The sequence below is a fragment of the Chiloscyllium punctatum genome, chromosome 27, assembly GCF_047496795.1.
Source record: "Chiloscyllium punctatum isolate Juve2018m chromosome 27, sChiPun1.3, whole genome shotgun sequence".
Lineage (NCBI taxonomy): Eukaryota > Metazoa > Chordata > Chondrichthyes > Orectolobiformes > Hemiscylliidae > Chiloscyllium > Chiloscyllium punctatum.
Window position 1 is genome coordinate 555,281 of NC_092765.1, and position 15,724 is coordinate 571,004.

The window sequence follows — 15,724 nt, forward strand, 5'->3', positions numbered from 1 at the left end:
CAAGTTTCACAACATCTTTCTGATAAGAAGGAGACCAGAATTGCACACAATATTCCAACAGTGGCCTAACCAATGTCCTGTACAGCTGCAACATGACCTCCCAACTCCTGTACTCAATACTCTGACCAATAAAGGAAAGCATATCAAACGCCTTCTTCACTATTCTATCTACCTGTGACTCCACTTTCAAGGAGCTATGAACCTGCACTCCAAGGTCTCTTTGTTCAGCAACACTCCCTAGTACCTTATCATGAAGCGTATAAGTCCTGCTAAGATTTGCTTTCCCAAAATGCAGCACCACTACACTTCCAATTTTGGTGTCATCAGCAAACATACTAACGATACCTCTTATGCCCACATCCAAATCATTTATATAAATGATGAAAAATAATGGACCCAGCACTGATCCTTGTGGCACTCCACTGGTCGCAAGCCTCCAGTCTGAAGAACAACCCTCCACCACCACCCTCTGTCTTCCACCTTTGAGCCAGTTCTGTATCCAAGTGTTGAGGTCTCCCTGTATTCCATGAGATCTAATCTTGCTCACCAGTCTCCCACGGAGAACCTTGTCGAACACCTTACTGACGTCCATATAGATCACATCTATTGCTCTGCCCTCATCAATCCTCTTTGTTACTTCTTCAAAAAACTCAGTCAAGTTTGTGAGACATTATTTCCCACGCAGAGCCAGGTTGACTATCCCTAATCAGTCCTTGCCTTTCCAAATACATGTTACATCCTGCCCCTCAAGATTCCCTCCAACAACTTGCCCACCACCAACGTCAGGCTCACTCGTCTATAGTACCCTGGCTTGTCTTTACCGCCCTTCTTAAACAGTGGCACCACGTTTGCCAACCTCCAGTCTTCCAGCACCTCACCTGTGACTATCGATGATACAAATATCTCAGCAAGGGGCCCAGCAATCACTTCGTTAGCTTCCCACAGAGTTCTCGGGTACACCTTATCCGGTCCAGGGGATTCATCCACTTTTATGCGTTTCAAGACATCCAGCACTTCCTCATCTGTAATATGGACATTTTTCAAGATGTCACTATCTATTTCCCTCCAGTCCATATCTTCCATGTCCTTTTCCACAGTAAATGCTGATGCAAAATACTCGTTTAGTATTTGCCCTATCTCCTGCAGCTCCACACAAAGGCCACCTTGCTGATCTTTGAAGGGCCCTATTCTCTCCCTAGTTACCCTTTTGTTCCTAATGTATTTGCAAAAACCCTTTGGATTCTCCTTAACTCTGTTTGCCAAAGCTATCTCATGTCCCCTTTTTGCCCTCCTGATTTCCCTCTTAAATATACTCACATTGCCTTTATACTCTTCTAAGGATTCACTCGATCTATCCTGTCTATACCTAACATATACTTCCTTCTTTTTCTTAACCAAACCATCAATTTCTTTAGTCATCCAGCATTCCCTATACCTACCAGCCTTTCCTTTCACCTTAACAGGAATATACTTTCTCTGGACTTTCGTTATCTCATTTCTGAATAGTTGCCATTTTTTAGCCGTCCCTTTACCTGCGAACATCTGCGCCCAATCAGCTTTCGAAAGTTCTTGCCTAATACCATCAAAATTAGCTGTTCATGCTATGTTCCCCTGAGAATCCATCACCCCCTACATTTTCCAAAACAGCATATGTATTTGAAATGGGGATAGCCACAGAAGACTCCTGCACTACCTGCCTACCTCTCTTACCTTTCCTGAAGTCAACCCATCTACGTGACTATATCCGTGGCTTTTCTCCCTTCCTATAACTGTCATCCATCACACTCCCTTGCTCTTGTAAATTCCTCATTGTTTCTGTTGCTCCAACTGATCCATTTGATCTGATAGGATTTGCAACCAATGGCATTTGTTTCAGATATAATCCTCAGTAAGATGTAAACTCTCCCTAAACTCCCACATCAGACAAGAAGAGCACATCACTCTACTGAAGGCCATTTTTGTTTCTTCCAATCCTCCAGAAAATAACACTGTTCTATTCCTTTACAAAACACTGGAGGCTAACTTAATACTTATGACTTCAGAGACATATTTCAATAAAACATATCATCAAGAAAGAACCCACTCTACCCACTATTGTAGATTTACAGCAAGGCTATACTTAAAACTATTAACTTATCTGTTTTTGTGCTGTGACCTCTCCCAAACAGGTTCCTCCAAAATCAGTTATGAGTTTTGCTATTTGTTAAGTTTTCCTAGATGCCCTCCGATGTCCAGCGATACATGAATTCAAACAGCAAAGGCGGTAACTGCACAGGTTCACTGCTGTGTCAGTGAACAATGTGGGTTTCTTTCTCTCTCTCTGTCCTGCACAGACCATGTGCTGCCTGTTGTCTGTCCTTCTCCCTTTTAAAAGTGCCGTTGTTTTGACTTCTTTATTTCTCCAAAGTTCTAAAACAATGCAACAGCATATAAAACAGTCATTGCTGCGCCTGGAATTTGAGAAAATCTCCTCCAGCACCTAAAATACCTCAAGAAAGGAGCAGCCTGTTCCAGCCAGAAATGTTTCCCGTCCTCCATCTTGAATTACCCAGAATCCTCTTCTCACATATAAGTTCATATCCTTAAATTGTCTCTTTTATTTCCAATACTTCTAACATTAAAGTAGAGGTCATGCAGCCTCACCTTCCTCCCTTGAGACACAACATGTCTAAACTCACTCTCTTAGAAAAGAAACCAAAAGTTATCTTGTGCTGCTATTGAACTAATGCACTGTGTCCCTTGTCTCTGCTGACTAGTTTAAACTCTTCCCAATAGCAGAAGCAAACTCTCCTGCGAGGAGGTTGATTTCATTTTGGTTCAGGTGCAGATCATACCACTTATAAATGTAGGTCATTCTGCTATAATACAATGTTTTGTCAGCACAAATTGGCTATAATGTGATTGATGAATTGTCAATGTTGTTTGGATAATGCAAACTTTCTCCTGGATGGGTATAGCAATTTTCTATTAGTGATCTTTTGCAGCGCTACTTCCTCTGTAGTATGAGATTCTAAAGGAACACAACTGTCATTTTATAGCAGAACGACCTGTATAGAAACATAGAAGAGAGGAGCAGGAGCAGGCCATTCTACCCCTCAAGACTGTTCCACCATTCAATATAATCATGGCTGATTATCAAGCTCAGTACCCTCACCCCAATCCCCCAATATCCCTTAATCCCTTTAGCCAATAGAGCTGTATCTACCCCCTCCTTGAAAACATGTAACATTTTAGCCTCAGCCACATTCTGTGGTAGTGAATTCCACAGGGTCATCACTCTTTGGGTGAAGAGATTTCTCCTGATATCAGTCCTAAAAGGTTTACCTCTTATCCTTAAACCATGATCCTTGGTCCAGGCTCCCCCACCATCAGGAGCATCCTTCCTGCATCTGCCTTGTCAAGTCCTGTTAGAACTTTATAGGATTTTTTGAGATCCCCCTGATTCTTCTAAATTCTGGTGAATACAATCATAACTGACTCAATCTCTCCTCAATCCAGGCATCCCAGGAATCGATTTTGTAAACCTTAGCTGCATTCCCTCTATAGCAAGAACATCTTTCCTCAGATAAGGAACTGCACACAACATTTCAGGTGAGGTCTCACCAAAGTCCTGTACAATTGTAGCAAGACATCCCTGTTCCTGTACTCAAACTCTCTCGCAATGAAGGCCAACATTTTGGTGCCTACTGCTATGTGTTTACTTTCAGTGACTGTAGCATGAGGACACTCAGGTCCTGTGGTACCCCCTAGCCATTGCCTTCCATTTGGAAAAACACCTATTTATTCTTACTCTTTGTTTCCTGTCTCCTAAATAATTTTCTCTCCATTTCAATACGCTATTTCATCCCATGCGCTTTAATTGTACACACTAATCTCTTGTGTGGGAGTCTGTTGAAAGCCTAATGAAAATCCAAATAAAACACGTCCATTGGCTCCCTTTGATCAACTCTACTAGTTACATAATTGAAGAAATTCCAGTAGATTTGTCAAGTATGGTTTCTCTTTTGTAAATCCATGCAGAATGTACCTGATTCTATTGTTTTCTAAATGCTCTGCTTTAAACTCATTGATAATGGACTCTAGCATCATCCCAGCCATTTCTTTGTTCCCCATTAAAAGTTCCCTGTTTCTAACTGGAAAGGACCTACAATAGTTTTCAGCAGTCTTTTTCTCTTTACAAGCCTATAGAAACTTTTAGAGTCAGTTCTTAGTTCAGTTCTTAGGTTCTCTATTTTCCCCTACTTAATCAGTCTACTGGTCCTCCTTTCCTGACTTCTAAGTTGTTGCCAATACTCAGATCTGGGAGAAAGTGAAGACTGCAGATACTGGAGATCGGAGTTGAGTGTGTGGTGCTGGAAAAGCACAGCAGGTCAGGCAGCATTCGAGGAGCAGGAGAATTGCCCTCCATCAGGAATGAGTCTTGTGGGTTGGGGCTGAGAGATAAATGGGAGGGGGGTGGGGTTAGGGGGAAGGTAGCTGAGGAAGTTATAGGTGGATGAAGGTGAGAGAGAAGGTGATAGGGCAGAGGGGGGAGCGATGGACAGGTCCGGAGGGCGGTGCCGAGTTGAAGGCTTGGAACTGGGGTAATATGGGGGGAGGGGAAATGAGGAAGTTGTTGAAATCCACATTTATCCTGTGTGGTTGCAGGGTCCCAAGGCTGAATATGAGGCATTCCGCCTCCAGGCTTCGGGTGGTAACGGTTTGGTGGTGGAGGAGGCCCAGGACCTGCATCTCCTTGACAGAGTGGAAGGGGGAGTTGAAGTGTTCAGCCACAGGGCAGTGGGATCAGTGGGTGCGGGTGTCCCAGAAATGTTCTCTGAAATGATCCGCAAGGAGGTGTCCCGTCTCCCCGGTGTAGACGAGACCACATCGGGTGCAATAGATGCAGTAGGTGACATTGGGAGAGGTACAGGTGAATTTCTGACAGATGTGAAAGGATCCCTTGGGGCCTTGGATTGAAGTGAGGGGAGTGGGGTGGGCACAGGTTTTGCACTTCCTGCAACACATCTTGCAGCGCCTACTGTGACAGGGTTAGATGGAGTTGTCCTGAGAGCCTGGCAGAGTGTGGACATAGATATCATTATTACGCGTGGGGACACCTCCCACCTTGTACATGGCAGTTACACATGTAACTCAGCCAATATAGTCTATCTTATACGTTGCAGGCAAGGATGCCCGGAGGCATGGTACATTGGGGAAACCGAGCGAAGGCTATGACAACGGATGAATGGGCACCGCACAACAATCAACAGACAGGAGGGTTCCCTCCCAGTTGGGGAACACTTCAGTGGTCAAGGACATTCAGCCTCGGACCTTCGGGTGACCATCCTCCAAGGTGGACTTCGGGACAGGCAGCAGAGGAAAGTGGCTGGGCAGAGGCTGATAGCTACATTCAGTACCCATAGGGAGGGTCTCAACCGGGACTTTGGGTTCATGTCACATTACAGGTGATCATCATTGCATTATACACACATACAGATACTCCTACACACACACACACACACACACACACACACTCTCACACATACACACGGACACACATATACACAGACGCGCACACAGACACCTACACACACTCACACATGACCCCCTCACAGACTTAAGACACTCTGCACTCACTACATACAACATACACTTTCTCACACTCACAACCCCCAACCCAGACATACACACACACACACAGACAAAGACCCACATGCATACATATGGGAGGAGATAGCGGAGCCATTGGCCTTGATTTTTATGTCGTCGTTGTCTATGGGAATAGTGCCAGAAGACTGGAGGATAGCGAATGTGGTCCCCTTGTTCAAGAAGGGGAGCAGGGATAACCCTAGTAACTATAGGCCAGTGAGCCTCACTTCTGTTGTGGGCAAAGTCTTAGAGAGAATTGTAAGGGATAGGATTTATGAACATCTGGATAGGAATAATATGATCAAGGATAGTTAGCATGGTTTTGTGAAGGGCAGGTCATGCCTCACAAACCTTATTGAGTTCTTTGAGAAGGTGATCAAGGAAGTGGACGAGGGTAAAGCAGTAGATGTGATGTATATGGATTTTAGCAAGGCGTTCGATAAGGTACCCCATGGCAGGCTAATGCAAAAACTACGGAGGTATGGCATTGAGGGTGAATTAGTGGTTTAGATTAGGAATTGGCTGGCTGGAAGGAGTCAGAGGGTAGTAGTTGATGGTATAGGTTCATCTTGGAGTGCAGTTACTAGCGGTGTTCCACAAGGATCTGTTTTGGGACCATTGCTATTTGTCATTTTTATAAATGACCTGGAGGAGGGGCTTGAAGGCTGGGTGAGCAAGTTTGCGGATGACACGAAAGTCGGTGGAGTTGTGGACAGCGAAGAAGGATGTGGCAGGTTACAGCGGGATATAGATAAGTTGCAGAGCTGGGCAGTAAGGTGGCAAATGGAATTCAATGTAGCTAAGTGTGAAGTCATTCACTTTGGTAGGAGTAACAAGAAGATGGATTACTGGGCTAATGGTAGACTACTTGGTAGTGTGGATGAGCAGAGGGATCTTGGTGTCCATGTACACAGATCTTTGAAAGTTGCCACCCAGGTAAATAGTGCGGTGAAGAAGGCATATGGTGTACTGGGCTTTATTGGGAGAGGAATTGAGTTCCGGAGTCCTGAGGTCATGTTGCAGTTGTATAAGACTCTGGTGCGGCCTCATCTGGAGTATTGTGTGCAGTTTTGGTCGCCATACTATAGGAAGGATGTGGAGGCATTGGAACGAGTGCAGAGGAGGTTTACCAGGATGTTGCCTGGTATGGTAGGAAGATCGTATGAGGAAAGGCTGAGGCACTTGGGGCTGTTTTCATTGGAGAAAAGAAGGTTTAGGGGTGACTTGATAGAGGTGTACAAGATGATTAGGGGTTTAGATAGGGTTGACAGTGAGAACCTTTTTCCGCTAATGAAATCAGCTGTTGCTAGGGGACACAGCTTTAAATTAAGGGGTGGTAGGTATAGGACAGATGTTAGGGGTAGATTTTTTACTCAGCGGGTTGTGAGTTCATGGAATGCCCTGCCAGTAGCAGTGGTGGACTCTCCCTCTTTATGGTCATTTAAGCAGGCATTGGACAGGCATATGGAGGTTATTGGGCTAGTGTAGGTTAGGTAGGCTTCGGTCAGCGCAACATCGAGGGCCGAAGGGCCTGTATTGTGCTGTATTTTTCTATGTTCTATCTTCTATGTTCTATGTTCTATATATTTTGGGGGTGAATTTGTACTTGTAGAGTTACATTGTACTTTGCTCAAAAACTGCATGCATTCATGTAGAACTCCGTTATCTCACTTTTTAGATTAGAATCAATCTAAACATCAGGTCATAGACAGAGAACACAGGAGGCTAACACCTTCAACATATTGTCTAGCTATCACCATTGTTAACAGCTAACCCAAGAATGCAACTTTTTAAAAAAAGGTTTTGTGATTTACACATGAAAGAAGTGAAACTATCACGGTATTCTAACAGATGAAAGGCTTAACAGACAATCAATTTTTCAATATATAATTTCAGTTACATCACACTGTAAATTTTTGCTATAAATTCTGTGTTAGGATTGAGCCCTCCACTATCACCTGATGAAGGAGCGATGCTCCGAAAGCTAGTGTGCTTCCAATTAAACCTGTTGGACCTAGTGTTGTGTGATTTTTAGCTTTTACATTGTCAGCATTAATATTTTTCCTCAATATTGTGTTTATATCTTCTTTAATTAGTAATGCAACTCCACTGCCTTTTTCTTTTTGTCTGTCCTTCCTAAATACTGAATACTCCTGGATATTCAGTTCTTACTCCTGATCACCATGCAGTCATATCGAAGTCCCAACTTCCCCAGAAACAGTCCCAGTGATCCCGGAACTTAAAACCTTCCCTCCTGCACCAAAGCTCAAGCCAGGTATTCGCCTATCTTGTTCTCCTATTTCTGTACTTGCTTAAACATAGCACCAGGAATGGCAGAGATTGCACCCTTTATGGTTCTGCCGTTTAGTTCACTGCATAGGTCCCTGAGTTGTTGATGCAAGACCTCATCCCTAATTCTATCAATATTGTTGGTATAAATTTGTTCTATGATCCGGAGTTGCATCTGCCACCACAGAAACACCTGTCTCTTCCCCTAATCGATGAATCCCCTACCACTGTTGTTTCTGCTTTCTTATTCCTCCCTTTCTGTATAGTTGGCCTGTTTGTGCCAGAAACTTGGCTCTATCTGCATTCCCTTGAAAACCATCATCAACTTCCAACATGGAAAACTGACTTATGAGTGGGATCCCAGGGGACTCCTGCACGACTTGCTTGATTCGCTTTGACTGCCTGGTGGACCTAATAATAGTAACCTATATTCTTGTAAATTCAGAAAATACGAATTGAAAATAATGAACTTAATTTGTATAAATTGGGTAAGGAATTAAGAATAGATGGAATGAGAAAATGCTGCTTTTTAATTGTTTAGACTCTCATTACTGATAGAAAATGACACTTGCTTCACATCATTCTTGTGAAAATGGAATGGTATTATATTTTTTTTCCCAATATAAATTTTGGGAAGCACCATCTAGATGAATTATTTTTCATACAAACCTATGAATTAGGAGTAGGAAGAGGCCATTCAGTCCCTTGAGATTGTTCTGCCATAATAATTATGTGGCTGTTCTGATTATAGCAGCATTCTACTTCTCTGCCTACTTCTTATAACCTTTCAATCTCTTTTCAGTCAACAATCTATCAAACACATTTTCAAATATTCAATTATTTTATTTCATGGCAAAAACCTTTCAAAACATTGCTTGGTTGTGTTTTTCAAACTGCAGCTAGTTTTATATGTAGATCTGGCACTTACTTGTAAACAAATAATTCCTCAGAGAGACTCTCTTTCAAGTGTTTAATGTTGTTGTTCTTTTGCTTCTGCACACCAAGTTCAGTTTTCAAGAGACTGACTTTTTCTTGCAGTTGCCTTTTTTGTTCCTGTTAAAATCATAAACCTCCATTGGATGTGACACTTTAAAGCATTTCAGGAATCTCATACATCTTAAAACAATAATGCTGCAGAAATATACAATACAGAAGTATACAATACCTCCAGAGTAAAGGTGCAGAAAATTCTTACTTTTGGCATAGTAAAACAAATTGAGCTGCTTTAAAGTTAGGTCGCTAGGAACAGGGGAAGGCCCATAGAAGGCCCTGCTCTGTCATTCAATACGATCATGGCTGATCAAACACTTCAAAGCCTTTTACTCACATTATCTCCATGACCCTTTACACCATTGATAATCAAAAGTTTATTAACCTCTACTTTTAGACATATTCAAGGACTGAGCTTCTACAGCCCTCTGGGACAAATTCACAACCCTCTGTGTCAAAACAAAACTCACCTTGGTCCTAAATGTCTTATATTTAAGATTTGACCCCTGGTATTAGAATCCCCAACCAGGGGAAACATCTTCCTTGCATCCATTTAGGTTTTGGTGCCATTTGTGCAGTGATTGAGTCTTTGCACATTGAAAGAATGTACAATTGCTGTAATCCATTTAATAGTTCTTGCAAGGCCATTCATAGCTAATGTACAGCTTTTTTTTTAATGTGTTTTGTAGTCCCATATGGTTTACCCAACCTATATGAAGATTGAAGTCATCCATGATGACCATTATATATGCTACAAATCTTTCTCATCTCCTGATTAATATCTTATCTCCCTCTATCACTACTGTTTAGTGGCCTTGGAGTTATTCCAAGAGTAAGTTCCACCCAAACAGACTTCATATAGCCTCCTGACTGAAGATCCTTTACTAATGTACTGATCCCATCTTACATGATCAGTCTGACTCCACCACCTCTTCCTTTTTGCAGCAGAGAGCGGCGGGAGTGAAGTCGGAGCGCAAAGCCGGTCAGGAAGGTAAGTGATTGTTATTTAAGTGGGTGTGTTCTCGACCCCAGGCCCTACAAAGTAGGGTCTTCCTCCCACCCTCCTCCTCTAACCTAAATTAAAAGTCCACAGACTTGCCCCGAAAAGAGGGTCCAAGGAAGTTCCTGTGGATTGAAGAGTGAGGCTTTAGCTCAGGAGTCTTTGACAAGGAGGTTGAATGAAGTGATTACGCCACAGTTGAAGAGGGTGAAAACATGACTGCCATGCTGGTTCAGTGCGCTGCGTGCTTGATGTGGGAGGTCAACGACTCTGGTGTGTCTGGCTCGTATAAGTGTCGAAAGTGTGTGCACGTTCAGCTACTGACAGAGCATACTGCAGCACTGATGAAAGAACTCGAGGACCTTAGGCTCATCCGAGAGAACGAGATCTTTCTGGACAAGATCTTCAGCGAGGTTATTACACCGACCATACCAGAAGAGAGCAGACGATGAGGAAGGCAGAGAGGAGACAGGTGCAAGAGACCCCGGGGGAAGTACCTGTCAGGAACAAGTTGAATCTTTTGGAAACAGTAGAGACAGATGACACTGCCAGTCTGCGAGGCGGCCAGGTCTGTCAATCAAAAATTGGCGTGGAGACAAAGCGGAAGAGTCGGACATCACACAGAGCCGTGGTAATAGGGGACTCCATCGTGAGAGGAACTGACCGGGGTTTTTGTGGCAGCAGGCGGGACTTAAGGATGGTGTGTAGCCTTCCTGGTGCCAGGGTTAAAGACATCACAGACAGAGTGCAGGAAATCCTCAAGGACAAAGGTGAAGAGCCAGAGGTGGTGGTACATGTCAGCACAAATGATGTTGGGAAGAAGAGGGACATTCTACAGCGGGACTTCGGAGAACTAGGAAGAATGCTGAAAAGCAGGACGTCCAAGGTGGTTATCTCCGGTTTGTTTCCAGTTCCTCGGGCTGGTGAGGCCAGAAACAGGGAGATAATGGTCTTGAACGTGTGCCTGGGGAACTGGTGCAGGAAGCAAGGATTTAAATTCTTGGATCACTGGGGTATGTTTTGTGGTAAGCATAAATTATACAAGAGAGACGGTTTGCACCTTAATAGGTTAGGGACCAGCATTCTGGCAGGTAGGTTTGCTACTGCAACACAGCTACGTTTAAACTAAGCAGCGGGGTGGAGGGGACAAGCTGGATGTTTAAGAAGGAAATTGAAGGGAAAGTTAGAACAAGGGAAGTCAAGAAAGACAACTGTATCAATGAAGCAGAAAACTCAAAAAGGGATCATGCTGTAAGGTTGAGTGAAATAGGTGTTGATAGGAAGGGTGAGGGCAGTAATAAATTTAAAATATTATATATGAATGCACGAAGCATTAGAAATAAGATGGATGAGCTTGAGGCTCTTTCGGATATTGGCAGATACAATATTGTGGGAATAACTGAGACATGGCTTCAAGTGGACAGGGCCTGGGAAATGAATATTCAAGGCTACACGTGCTATCGTAAGGACAGACTGACGGGCAGAGGGGGTGGGGTGGCCATGTTGGTAAGGGATGATATCCAGTCCCTTGCGCAGGGGGACCTAGAATCAGGGGATGTAGAGTCAGTATGGATAGAGTTGAGAAATACTAAGGGTAAAAAGACCCTCTTGGGAGATATCTACAGGCCCCCAAACAGTAGTCTGGATGTTGGATGTAAGTTGAATCAGGAGCTGAAATTAGCCTGTTGCAAAGATGTTACTACAGTTGTTATGGGGGATTTTAACATGCAGGTAGACTGGGAGAATCAGGATGGTATTGGACCTCAAGAAAGAGACTTTGTGGAGTGCCTCCGAGATGGATTCTTAGAACAGCTGGTGCTGGAGCCTACCAGGGAGAAGGCAATTCTGGATCTGGTATTGTGCAACGAACCAGAATTGATCAAGGACCTCGAAGTGAAGGAGCCATTGGGAAGTAGTGCCCATAATACAATAAGCTTCAATCTGCAATTTGAGAGGGAGAGGGTACAATCGGAAGTTACAATATTTCTGTTGAATAAAGGGAACTATGGAGCTATGAAGGAGGAGCTGGCCAAAGTTCAATAGTGCAATACCTTAGCAGGGATGACAGTGGAGGAACAATGGCAGATATTTCTGTGTATAATGCAGAAAATGCAGGATCAGTTCATTCCAAAAAGGAAGAAAGCTCCTAGGAGGAGGCATGGGTGGCCGTGGCTGACGAGGGAAGTTAAGAAGTTAAGTTAAAAGAGAAAACGTATAACATAGCAAAGATAAGTGGGAAAACAGAGGACTGGGAAGCTTTTAAAGAACAGCAGAGGATTACTAAGAAGGAAATAAGCAGAGAAAAAATGAGGTACGAAGGTAAACTGGCCAAAAAATGTAAAGGAAGATAGTAAAAGCTTTTTTAGGTATGTGAAAGGCAAAAAAATGGTTAAGACTAAAATTGGGCCCTTGAAGACAGAAACAGGGGAATATATTACGGGGAACAAAGAAATGGCAAAAGAATTGAATTGGTACTTCAGATCTGTGTTCACTGGGGAAGACACAAGCAATCTCCCTGAACTAACAGTGGCTGAAGGACCTGAACTGAAGGGAATTGGTGTTGGAGAGACTGTTAGGTCTGAAGGTTGGTAAGTCCCCGGGGCCTGATGGTCTACATCCCAGGGTACTGAAGGAGGTGGCTCGAGAAATCATGGATGCATTGGTGATTATTTTCCAGAGTTTGATAGATTCAGGATCAGTTCCTATGGATTGGAGGGTGGCTAATGTTGTACCACCTTTTAAGAAAGGTGGGAGAGAGAAAGCAGGAAATTATAGACCAGTTAATCTGACCTCAGTGGTGGGAAAGATGCTGGAGTCTATGATAAAGGATGAAATTAGGACATATCTGGATAATAGTAACAGGATAGGTCAGAGTCAACATGGATTTATTGAAGGGGAAATCATGCTTGACTAATCTTCTGGAATTTTTTGAGCATGTAACTCTGAAGATGGACAAGGGCGATCCAGTAGATGTAATGTACCTGGACTTTCAGAAAGCTTTTGATAAAGTCCCACATAGGAGGTTAGTGAGCAAAATTAGGGCGCATGGTATTGGGGGCAAAGTACTAACTTGGATTGAAAGTTGGTTTGCTGACAGGAAACAAAGAGTAGTGATAAACGGCTCCATTTCGGATGGCAGGCAGTGACCAGTGGGGTACCGCAGGGATCAGTGCTGGGACCGCAGCTTTTTACAATATATATTAATGATCTAGAAGATGGTATTAGTAATAACATTAGCAAATTTGCTGATGATACTAATGGGTGGCAGGGTGAAATGTGAGGAGGATGTTAGGAGATTACAGGGTGACCTGGACAGGTTAGGTGAGTGGTCAGATGCATGCAGATGCAGTTTAATGTGGATAAATGTATGGTTATCCATTTTGGTGGCAAGAACAGGAAGGCAGATTACTACCTAAATGGAATCAATTTAGGTAAAGGAGCAGTACAAAGAGCTCTGGGTGTTCTTGTACACCAGTCAATGAAGGTAAGCATGTAGATACAGCAGATAGTGAAGAAGGCTAATAGCATGCTGGCCTTCATAACAAGAGGGATTGAGTATAGAAGCAAAGAGGTTCTTCTGCAGCTGTACAGCGCCCTGGTGAGACCACACCTGGAGTATTGTGTGCAGTTCTGGTCTCCAAATTTGAGGAAAGACATTCTGGCTATTGAGGGAGTGCGGCGTAGGTTCATGAGGTAAATTCCTGGAATGGCGGGACTACCTTACGCTGAAAGACTGGAGCGACTGGGTTTGTATACCCTTGAGTTTAGAAGACTGAAAGGGGATCTGATTGAGACATATGAGATTCTTAAAAGATTGGACACTCTGGAGGCAGGAAACATGTTTCCGCTGATGGGTGAGTGCCAAACCAGAGGACACAGCTTAAAAATACAGGGTAGACCATTTAGGACAGAGTTGAGGAGAAAGTTCTTCACCCGGAGAGTGGTGGCTGTGTGGAATGCTCTGCCCCAGAGGGCAGTGGAGGCCCAGTCTCTGGACTCATTTAAGAAAGGGTTGGATAGAGCTCTCAAGGATAGTGGAATCAAGGGTTATGGAGATAAGGCAGGAACAGGATACTGATTAAGGATGATCAATCATGATCATAATGAATGGTGGTGCAGGCTCGAAGGGCAGAATGGCCTACTCCTGACCTATTGTCTATTGTCCTTTCAAAACTTTGAATAACCTTGAATATTCAGTTCCAGCCCTGGTCACCATGCTGCCATGTTTTTATATTGGTAATTAGATCATACCCATGTCTAGGAGAAGGTGAGGACTGCAGATGCTGGAGATCAGAGTCAAGAGCGTAGTGCTAGAAAAGCACAGCAGGTCAGGCAAATCTGAGGAGCAGGAAAATTGACATTCCGAGCGTAAGCCCTTTATCAGGAATGAGTCATGTGGGTCGGGGTGGAAATGATCTGCAAGAAGGCGCCCTGTCTCCTCTTCCTTCCACATCCATCAGAAATTTATCCGCATGTCTACCAATGTCACCTACTGCATCCGTTGCACCCGATGTGGTCTCCTCTACACCGGGGAGAGAGGACGCCTCCTTGCAGATAATTTCAGAGAACATTTCTGGGACACCCGCACCCACTGATCCCACTGCCCTGTGGCTGAACATTTCAACTCCCCCTCCCGCTTTGTCAAGGACATGCAGGTCCTGGGCCTCCTCCACCACCAAACTGTTACCACCCGACGCCTGGAGGAAGAATGCCTCATATTCAGCCTTGGGACCCTGCAACCGCATGGGATAAATGTGGATTTCAACAGCTTCCTCATTTCCCCTCCCCCCACATTATCCCAGTCTCAAGCATCCAACTCGGCACCGTCCTCCAGACCTGTCCAACACTCCCTCCTCTGAACTATCACCTTCATCCACCTATCGCTTTCTCAGCTACCTTTCCCCAAAGGCGCAAGTGAGGACTGGAGATTAGAATCAAGATTAGAATGGTTCTGGAAAAGCACAGCAGGTCAGGCAGCACCCGAGGAGCAGGAGAATCAACGTTTCGGGCAGGAGCCCTTCATCAGGAATGTTGACGGGTCCCTTTCCCCAAACCCCACCCCCTCCCATTTATCTCTCAGCCCCGGCACACAAGCCTCATTCCTGATGAAGGGCTTATGCCCGAAACGTCAATTCTCCTGCTCCTCGGATTCTGCCTGACCTGCTGTGCTTTTCCAGCACCACACTCTCTTGTATTACCCATGTCTCTCTATTTGTGCCTTTAGATCATTGACCTTATTGTGAATGCTGCATACATTCTGTTAGAATACCCTTCACTTGGTCTGATTAACATCATTCCGTAATCAAAGCAGACACTCCACTTGGCTTTGTTTTTCCTGTCTTCTATTCTCCCTATCACTTTTCTACTTCCTATTACTAATTTGACTGTTTTCCAGTTTGGCTTGCTCTCAGGTTCCCATTCCCCTGACACACTAGATTAGATGCACCCTAACAGAATGAACAAATCTGATGTGAGGACATCAGTTCTAGTCCTGTTAAGATGTACAGACTGGATGGATTATAGATCCCAATTGCCCCAGAACTCGTTATAATGCCTCAGAAATCTGATGCCCTCCCTTCTGCACCAGCTCTCCAGCCACATGTTCAATTGATGAATCCTCCTGTTTTTATACTCGCTAGCACATGGCACCTGGACTAATCCTAAGGTTGTTGGTCTTAGTATCTTAGGGAGATAAACAGGATGCAGGAAGAACACGGCAAGCCAGGCAGCATCAGGAGGTGGAGAAGTCGACATTTCAGCTGTAACCCTTCTTCAGGACTGGGGGTGGGTGTGGGGGAGCTGCAGATAAAGGGA

General features: G+C 44.1%; 1 protein-coding gene across 1 annotated transcript in view; it reads right to left on the reverse strand.

Annotated features, from left to right (window-relative positions):
- The window catches only part of sync (syncoilin, intermediate filament protein), a 61,971-nt gene that overhangs the window by 8,617 nt on the left and 37,630 nt on the right, over positions 1-15,724 (reverse strand). The window contains exon 3 of the mRNA XM_072547894.1: positions 8,849-8,973. Within this exon, the coding sequence (XP_072403995.1) occupies positions 8,849-8,973 (125 nt within the window). The remainder of the gene's footprint in view (positions 1-8,848; positions 8,974-15,724) is intronic.